Genomic DNA, 10,510 nt, shown 5'->3' on the forward strand with positions numbered 1-10,510 from the left:
AAAAAATTGACATTAAAATCATGATTTTTTTTTTCTTTTTAAATGGACTGCATTTATATAGCGCTTTTCCATCTGAATCAGACGCTCAAAGCGCTTTACAATTATGCCTCACATTCACCCCGATGTCAGGGTGCTGCCATACAAGGCGCTCACTACACACCGGGAGCAATAGGGGATTAAAGGCCTTGCCCAAGAGCCCTTAGTGATTTTCCAGTCAGGCGGGGATTTGAACCCATGATCTTCTGGACTCAAGCCCAACACCTTAACCACTAGACCATCACCTCCCCAAAAATACATTTTTAAATACATTTTTGATATGAATAATTTGTAAATATACAGTGCTGTGCAAAAGATTTAGGGCCCTTTCACACATAACAAGATTGAAGCCGACTGGCGCACGGAGGATGAATCGCATGCCACTCGTAAAAAATCTGATCCGCCTCGAATGCCTCGTACAGCTGTCACCCCAACCATTCACACACACAAACAGCCGAAAGACAGTGAGTGCCCTGTGAGTACACATTCGACTCATCTCTCAGCAGGTGTCGGCCAAATTCTAGGTGCCACACACGAACATTCAATGCCTCTTGCTGGACACTTAGAAAGGCGGGGCTATTCGCGCTACCGGGACGAGAGGAGAGTGCAGATGACCACAATCAAGCTGTCTGTGAAAAATGTCTAAATGCCCCACAAGTGTGCCATTACCAAGCAGCACATATGTCAAGCAAGTGTCCCCCCCAACACATATGGCATGCCAGTGTGCCCCCCCAAAACAAGTGGCATGCGGGGGGGACACACTTGCATGACATGCTGATAATTACATACAGAAAAGATCACATGGGGACCGGCCAGCCACATCTGAACCCACACAACACAGCAAGGCGCCTGTCAGCTGATCACTGGCCAGCTACTCACTGACAGCTGGAAATGACGTGTTAAATTAAAAACACAGAGACCACAGCCAGGACAAGTATATAAATAAATACTACAATAATTACACACATAATTACATAACAAATAGATAAAATAAATAATCACAGAAAGGAAAAGGTGGGCGTGGCCGCAAACAGCCGCTGCTGTTGAGATATTCTGACCCACAAGTCACAGCTGGAGAACACATATCGCGTTATGAAGTACTTGACCTTACAACTGTCCACCGTGAGGCGCATGCGTCAGCATGCTGTCCTCACGTGGAAATACATAAAAACACATATTGTGAAATGTGTGTTTTAATGTATTTCCGGGTTCAGCGCCAAACCTGGTGGTGGACACCGGAAGTAAGGGATGCCGTCAAGTTGAAGAAGGAGTCCTACTTGTCTTTGTTGGTAAGTGGGACCCTGGAGGCAGCTGACAGGTACCGGCAGGCCAAGCATGCTGCAGCCCGTGCGGTCGCAGAGGTAAAAACCTGGGGTCTGGGAGGAGTTTGGGGAGGCCATGGAGGAGGACTATCGGTTGGCCTCAAAGAAATTCTGGCAAACCATCCGACGCCTCAGGAGGCGGAAGCAGATCTCCGCCAGCACTGTCTACAGTGCGGGGGGGAGCTGTTGTCCCTGACTGGGGATGTTGTCGGGCAGTGGAAGGAATACTTCGAGGATCTCCTCAATCCCATCGTCAAGTCTTCCGAAGAGGAAGTAGAGACTGGGAACTCAAAAGTGGACTCATACATCACCCAGGCCGAAGTCACTGAGGTGGTCAGAAAGCTCCTTGGTGGCAAGGCTCCTGGGGTGGATGAAATCCGTCCTGAGTACCTTAAGTCTCTGGATGTTGTGGGACTGTCTTGGTTGACATGCCTCTGCAACATCGCGTGGCGGTCGGGGATAGTGCCTCTGGATTGGCAGACCGGGGTGGTGGTCCCTCTGTTTAAGAAGGGGGACCGGAGAGTGTGTTCCAACTATAGGGGGATGACACTCCTCAGCCTCCCTGGTAAGGTCTATTCCAGAGTACTGAAGAGGAGAATTTGACCAAAAGTCAAACCTCGGATTCAGGAGGAGCAGTGTGGTTTTCATCCTGGTCACGGCATACTGGACCAGCTCTATACCCTCCATCGGGTGCTTGAGGGTTCATGGGAGTTCGCACAACCAGTCCACATGTGCTTTGCTGATATGGAGAAGTTGTTCGAACGTGTCCCTCGGGGCACCCTGTGGGGGGTGCTCCGGGAGTACGGGGTCCAGGATCCTTTGTTAAGGGCTATGCGGTCCCTGTACGACCGCAGCAGGAGCTTGGTTCGCATTGCGGGTAGTAAGTCAAACCTGTTTCCAGTGCACGTTGGCCTCCACCAGGGCTGCCCTTTGTCACCAGTTTTGTTCATTACCTTTATGGACAGAATTTCTAGCCGCAGCCAGGGTGTAGGTCCGGTTTCGGAATCACAGAATCACATCTATGCTCTTTGCGGATGATGTGGTTATGTTGGCTTCGTCAAATCAGGACCTTTAGCGTGCACTGGGGCGGTTTGCAGCCGAGTGTGAAACAGCTCCAAATCCTAGGCCTTGCCCTCTTCAGGTCGGTGGAGTGTCCTTACCTCAAGTGGAGGAGTTTAAGTATCTCGGGGTCTTGTTCACGAGCGAGGGACGGATGGAGATGATGATGATGATCATCATTAGACAGCGTGTACCAGTTCCTGCCAATATCCAGCAACTTTGCACAGCCATTGAAGAGGAGTGGACCAACATTCCACAGGCCACAATTGACAACCTGATCAACTCTATGTGAAGGAGATGTGTTGCACTGCAAGAGGCAAATGGTGGTCACACCAGATACTGACTGGTATCCCCCCCCCCCAATAAAACAAAACTGCACCTTTCAGAGTGGCCTTTTATTGTGGACAGTCTAAGGCACACCTGTGCACTAATCATGGTGTCTAATCAGCATCTTGGTATGGCACACCTGTGAGGTGGGATGGATTATCTCAGCAAAGGAGAAGTGCTCACTATCACAGATTTAGACTGGTTTGTGAACAATATTTGAGGGAAATGGTGATATTGTGTATGTGGAAAAAGTTTTAGATCTTTGAGTTCATCTCATACAAAATGGGAGCAAAACCAAAAGTGTTGCGTTTATATTTTTGTTGAGTGTATATACGAGGTCTGTGATTTGCGCCGAGCGGCTGCACTGCGACGCGCGGAACTCCTCCGCCGTCTGTCTTAATGTGCCGGAAAAGTGCTGATGTCCACGTCTTTTCACAATTCCTGTGCTAGTCAGACGACATACTGGATCAAGACAGCGTCCAGTTTAAAAATGAATGGCACATTTCACTGTTACAGGAGTTTTTGTCATGGAAAGCGAAGCTGCTCCACCGCAAAGCAACGCCGTGATGAAGCCTCACGGGACATGTTCTGGCATGTCCAGCTCATGCACAATCACAATCGGATATTCACACGACTGGAAAGCAACCGGAATCCGTCTGAAATCCACTTGAAAGCTGTCCTGAGAGACCAACACCGAGGTGGTTTTGTCCCGCGTAATGAACGGAGCCGTGGCGCGTCCCTCCGCTTTTCTTTCCATGAAAAAAACTCACGCATGCGCACGAGGGTTCAAGCTTGTCTGACACAATCACACGTGATTCAAATCCATATGGTTTTTTAAAAAAATAATAAGGTTGGATACTTTTCTAACAGACCTCGTATATACATATACATATATACGAGGTCTGTCCATAAAGTATAGGTCCTTTTTATTTTTTTCAAAAACTATATGGATTTCATTCATATGTTTTTACGTCAGACATGCTTGAACCCTCGTGCGCATGCGTGAGTTTTTCCACGCCTGTCGGTGACGTCATTCGCCTGTGAGCACTCCTTGTGGGAGGAGTCGTCCAGCCCCTCGTCGGAATTCCTTTGTCTGAGAAGTTGCTGAGAGACTGGCGCTTTGTTTGATCAAAATTTTTTCTAAACCTGTGAGACACATCGAAGTGGACATGGTTCGAAAAATTAAGCTGGTTTTCAGTGAAAATTTTAACGGCTGATGAGAGAGTTTGAGGTGACACTGTCGCTTTAAGGACTTCCCACAGTGCGAGACGTCGCACAGCGCTCTCAGGCGGCGTCATCAGCCTGTTTCAAGCTGAAAACCTCCACATTTCAGGCTCTATTGATCCAGGATGTCGTGAGAGAACAGAGAAGTTTCAGAAGAAGTCGGTTTCAGCATTTTATCCGGATATTCCACTGTTAAAGGAGATTTTTTTAATGAAAGACGTGCGGATGGGTCCGCGCGTCGGCTCGCAGCCACCGCGACGCTCCGCCACAGGAAAAACACCTCTGTTGGAAGCCTTAAGGACAAGTTGGAACATGTCCAGCTGTTAAACAATTTCTCATATACTCACTCCACTGAAAGCCATCAAAAGCCGCCTGGATTTTACAAATGGTTATCAACACGGAGGTGTTTTTCCTGTGCCGCCGCTCCGCGCCGGCTGCGTCCCGACGCGCGGACCCGTCCGCACGTCTTTCATTAAAAAAATCTCCTTTAACAGTGGAATATCCGGATAAAATGCTGAAACCGACTTCTTCTGAAACTTCTCTGTTCTCTCACGACGTCCTGGATCAATAGAACCTGAAATGTGGAGGTTTTCAGCTTGAAACAGGCTGATGACGCCGCCTGAGAGCGCAGCGCGACGTCTTGCACCGTGGGAAGTCCTTAAAGCGACAGTGTCACCTCAAAATCTCTCATCAGCCGTTAAAATTTTCACTGAAAACCAGCTTAATTTTTCGAACCGTGTCCACTTCGATGTGTCTCACAGGTTTAGAAAAAATTTTGATCAAACAAAGCGCCAGTCTCTCAGCAACTTCTCAGACAAAGGAATTCCGACGAGGGGCTGGACGGCTCCTCCCACAAGGAGTGCTCACAGGCGAATGACGTCACTGACAGGCGTGGAAAAACTCACGCATGCGCACGAGGGTTCATGCATGTCTGACGTAAAAACATATGAATGAAATCCATATAGTTTTTGAAAAAAATAAAAAGGACCTATACTTTATGGACAGCCCTCGTACATATACATATATACATATATATATATATATATATATATACATATATACATATATATATATATATATACATATATATATATATATATATATATATATATATATATGTTTTTATGTATTTCCACGTGAGGACAGCGTGCATACATAGGCACCTCATGGTGGAGAGTTGGAAGGTCATGTCCATCATACCATGGTACGTGTTCTTCAGCTGTGATTAGCAGGTCCACAGATCCCAACAGCTGCTTCTGTTTGTGGACACGCGCACCTTTTCGATCAGCACACAGAACAGTGTCACTCACTGTTTCCTTGTTCTGTGATTATTTATTTTTTGTATTCGTTATGTAATTATGTATGTAGTTATTGTAGCATTTAATAATATACTTGTCCTGGTTGTGTTCTCTGTGTTTTTAACTGAACACATCGTGTGCACTGAGCCCTCATTTCCAGCTGTCAGTGCATGGGTGGCCGGTGATCAGCTGAGATGCGCCTTACTGTGCTTCACGCGCTCAGACGTGGCTGGCCCGTCCCCATGTGATCTTTTCTGTTCATGATTATCAGCATGTCATGCAAGTGTGCTCCCCCCACCCCCACATGCCACGTGTTGAGCAGGGGAGCACAGACTCACATGCCACATGTGTTGGGGGGGAGCACACTTGCATGACATATGTGTTTCTTTGTAACAGCACACACGTGGGGCACATAGACACTTGCACAGAGCAGCTTGAATGTGTTTGCCTGCACTCTACTCTTTTGCCAGCTGTGCAAACAGCCCCGTCTTTTCTAAGTGCCCCATGAGTGGTGTTGGATGTTTGTGGGTGGCAACTGGACTCTGGCCGACACCTGCCGAGACATGGTCGAATGGGCACTCACTGTCTTTCGGCCGCTGGTGTGCGGGAATAGTTGTGGCAACAGCTGTATGAGGAGCTCGAGGCAGCTCCAATTTTTCACTAGTGGCATGCAATTCCTCCTTCATACGCCAGTCGGGTTCAATCGTGTTATGTGTGAAGGGGCCATTAGTGTTGTTAGGTAATCTCCATAGTTTCTCTCATAATATTAGTCCTATCAACGTTCCGTTTTGGCAGTGAGCCCAAAACACATAAGCATACCAAACGGCAAATGCCAGCTCTCCAAAATTTACCTGTGGTCAAAATTGCACGCATGTACACTTTTATTTTTACACACCCACAAATAGAGACGGTGACAGAAGACATCAAATGTCTGCCAAATGCTGTTTCTGAACCCTCTACCCAGCAACAAGTGACTCAGCTAGATACATTTATTCCAGACCATGACTCAGCATGGTGCAGCAATGGTGTTCACTTTTTTAAGCCAGACATTTCAAATGTTCTGTTACTTCTTATCATAATGTCACTGCATAACATCCAAGACTGTACAATACAAGTTAAAATTAATAAAAGAAAAAAAAACAGGTTATAAAGTTTCTTTTATCTGTGGTGTATTCTGTGGTAAAATATGCATCAAAATGTAGGAAACGGCTTCTACAAATTCTAAAATTTCTCCCCCCTTAGTCATGCCTTACTCGTTTGCAAATCCATGCCCCCCTTTACAAAAACCAGAATGTGCCCCTGGTCCATACAATCTGTTGTGCTGCTTTGGTGGTTTGCTCTCTCTCCCTCTGTTTCCCCAGAGCCTGAGCAGCGGAGCTGATTATTCACACCTGTGACTGTTCGAACACCTGCGACCAATCACCCAGTCAGCATTTATACACCGGTATTTCTACTCCACACTCATAAGAAACTTCAGTTCCACTCTGCAGTAACCTTGCCCTAGTATCTGTTAATTATGATTCTCTTGTATCCGTTTATTCCACTGTGTTTGTTTCTGACCCTTTGTTCTCATCTTCCCACAGTTCCAGTCATCCGTCAGCTCCATTGCGTCCACCTGGCCCTGGCTCTACCGTGCCATCATATTCCACTCCAACCTGTCTCTCCAGCTCCGGTGCCTTCACAACCAGCACTTCCGTGACCACTAATCTTCAATCAACAAACCTTTGTCATTTTTTCACCTCAGCTTCACCACATTCGAGCCCACATCTTTTACCCGCAAACCCTGACACGATCACCCTTTCCAGACTGGGACAACAAGTCCTCTCCTCCAATCTGAAGGAATGACACCTGTCTCCCAGATTGAAACAAAAGTTTTTTTGCAATGCCAGGAGAACAGCACCTCCATCTGCCTGGAGGAGCTCAGCTCCAATGCCACAAAACCCTAAGCTTTCCACACTCTCAGTTGTTTCACAGCCTTTGCAATCACACCGAGATGTGGTGGTTCACAGTTGACTAGAGAATCAGCTCCAAGAACCCTGGCACCAGAAATGTCTAACATCCCAGCAGGAGGATCAGCCATATACAGCTGCTCAAAGTAGCTGGACCAATGTGACAGTAAAGCAGAGGCGTCTGTCAGGACTGAACCATCCTCAGCCATAACTGTAGTGTCAGTCTGAAGGACCAAAGTGCTTTGATTCCAATGTAAGCAGGTCGAGGGTCACTAGACCACAGATGGTGTGCTACCTGATCATACATTCCTCTAACAAATGGCTCCTTGTCCATTCTCAGAGCTGTCACCGCCCACTTTCTCAGCTCCCTCTACATCCTAACATTTCCATCAAGTGGGCTCCTAGGACTCCTGTTTAGAGTGCCCTCAGAAATTAAACACTTCTTCCTGTGCACACTGGTGGTTCCAATACAACCCTCAGCTACTTTCAGGGTCCAATCGCGGAAGAACTCCCACAACCTATTCAGATCACCTGTTGTGTCCACGTCTGCAAGTCCTCCAGCTACATTGCATGCAAAACCTTTGGCACTGAGCAAGACTTCAACTGAACCCTCAGGGAAGGCACAACACATCTTTGGTCAAAATTCACATGGGCATTTCTGTAGATCCTATAGTTCTGCACAATTCTACAGCATTTTCCCACAAGTACATGGTCGATCTCCTTGGAAACACCGCCAGTATTAGAATAAGCTCAGTACCTCAAGTTGACAAAAAAGCAAACTTGTAGCTTTTGATGTTGTACTAAAGCAAAAGTGTTGTGCATTGTGGCTTAAAACAAACTTTAAAATGTCAATATCGTCACATGCAACAGGTTAATGCAATTTGCATTTGTTCATCTTGACACACCACATATTTGATGTTGTTGGCTTTGATTTGCAACTTGGAAAGTGATTTATTGTTACATTTGTCTTCAACAGTCAGAATATTATGTATTACCAGTGAAACTGGACTGTGAGTTGAATGTTTGAGAAATTCGGTTTGAGAACACTTGGACTAGAGATCTTCATGGCTCCCTAACCCTTGTTTCTTATGACGCCAGATTAATCCAAGACCTGAGTCATATTGGACCCAAACATCTTAGCCTAGTTGGAACTGGTTCTGTGCTCGTTCAACTGCCTCGAGTTGCAGATCTGTGGATGTCTTGTTGGTCTGAGGATCCGAGAAAACTGTCAAAACTGTTCCTGGTTTTGTTTCTTGGTAACAGTTGCTGGGAATATTGGTCACTAGAATGAATGTAAATGTCTAAGGTGTTGCTGCTCTTTATAATCCTCACTACTCCTTATTGAGCGATGCGCCATACAGATGCACGTGTGTGTTGTGTATTCTGACTCTGTTGCTGTTCATTGAACTTTAAATTACCCTTGGACCATTTCGGACCAAATGCTATTAAGTTCCACTTACTATCAGATAGAGTATCTATTTATTAGAAATTAATTCATGCACATCCGGGTTTGATTAGTAGGTGATCTACGGATCCATTTTAGGTCTGGTCCAAACGTTTGGACCCGAAAAGACCTCTACTTTAAAACTTAGGCTGAAATGGATGGTTTCACCTGTATTGTGCCTGAAACAGCTCCTGAACAAAAGAGCCAGGTGCTGGTAACGGAGATCCTTCAGTAGCATTTTCATCTTCAACAGGAGGCTGAAAAAAAATAAAAATAAATAAATAAATAAATAAATATATATATATATATATATATATATATATATATATATATATATATATATATATGAGAGAATGCACAAATACTTGGCAAGCAAGCACAAGATAATACATGTAAAACTAAACAGAGATCACAAACCTTATCAAGGTCATGGGCCAACAATGTCGCATGTTTATTCCTTTATAAAATTACACCAAGTTAGAAAAGTCATGCACACCACATTTACTATTATAGATTCAGTTCTGAAGCTAGATATGTGAAAAATTCCTCATATTCATTGACTGTGCAGCATAAAATGGCAACACAATGGCATATAATCGCCCCCTAGTGGTTGATTTCACCACAACGCTTTCGCTGTGCAATATTGTAGAATTCTCAAATTTTCACCATAAAATTTTGAAATCCATCCTTTACTTTTTAAGACATCTTGTCCACAATCAAATAAACAAAACAGGCAGGCACCTAAGTGGCTCTACTCTGCTCTTTTCTACTCTTCTATTTTACTCTTCCTTTTTAGATATTTAGATATGCCTTAGTATACTAGCATAGTTCCACCTTAGAATTGGAATATAATATATAAGATATACCTTACTGAATTTTCATGCAAATAAACTAAAATTAACACAGCCATTTCTAGGGCAAAAATGAGAATTGCAATAAGAATGAATGTAAACCATGAAATTTTAAACAATTAAAAATTTAATGTGTGCTGTATGTTTTCGCATTAATTCAACAAAACAACTGTTTAATGTGGCATTATACGCTCACCGGCCATTTCATTAGGTACACCTTGCTAGGACTGTGTTGGATCCCCCCTTTTACCTTCAAAAATACCTTACTTCTTTGTGGCATAGATTCAAAAAGGTGTTGGAAACATTAATCATAGATATTGGACCTTATTGACATGATAGCATCACGCAGCCATTCAACCAGTCTGCCCATTCTCCTCTGACCTCTGACATCAACAAGGCATTTTTGGTTACACAATTGCCACTCATTGGATATCTTCTCTTTTCTGGACCATTCTCTGTAAACCCTAGAGATGGTTGTGTGTGAAAATCCCAATAGATCAGCAGTTACTGAAATATTCAGACCAGCCCGTCTGGCACCAACAACCGCGCCACGTTCAAAGACACTAAAATCCCCTTTCTTCCCTATTCTGATGCTCGGTTTGAACTTCAGCAAGTCAGTTTCACCACGTCTAGATGCCTAAATGCATTGAGTTGCTGCCATGTGATTGGCTGATTAGCTATTTGTGTTAACAGGCAATTGCATACATATACCTAATAAAGTGGCCGATGAGTGTATACAAGCACACAACTAATCATGCAAACTACATTTAATGCCATGAACAGAATAGAAATGTCACAGACCAAAAAATGCTGGGTAACTGACATCATCCGGCCCCCGGGCTGCAAGTTTGAGAACTCATATTTATTCCTTGGCTAATCGATTGCATTCACTGCTAGAATGCCTTTAATCATCTTTGAAGAGTAGAGTACACATAACATGAGGACATCACGTAAACACTATTTAGTGTAGTGCACATCCTATTATTCACAGGCTTGATAT

The 10,510-nt window shown here is 44.6% G+C and overlaps 1 protein-coding gene across 1 annotated transcript in view; it reads right to left on the bottom strand.

Moving 5' to 3' along the window:
• Nucleotides 1–10,510, bottom strand: part of LOC117530930 (ubiquitin carboxyl-terminal hydrolase 31-like) — a 37,728-nt gene that overhangs the window by 16,233 nt on the left and 10,985 nt on the right. The window contains exon 3 of the mRNA XM_034193893.1: nucleotides 8,828–8,916. Coding sequence (XP_034049784.1) covers nucleotides 8,828–8,916 — 89 coding nt within the window. The remainder of the gene's footprint in view (nucleotides 1–8,827; nucleotides 8,917–10,510) is intronic.

This window comes from Thalassophryne amazonica, chromosome 18 (assembly GCF_902500255.1).
Source record: "Thalassophryne amazonica chromosome 18, fThaAma1.1, whole genome shotgun sequence".
Lineage (NCBI taxonomy): Eukaryota > Metazoa > Chordata > Actinopteri > Batrachoidiformes > Batrachoididae > Thalassophryne > Thalassophryne amazonica.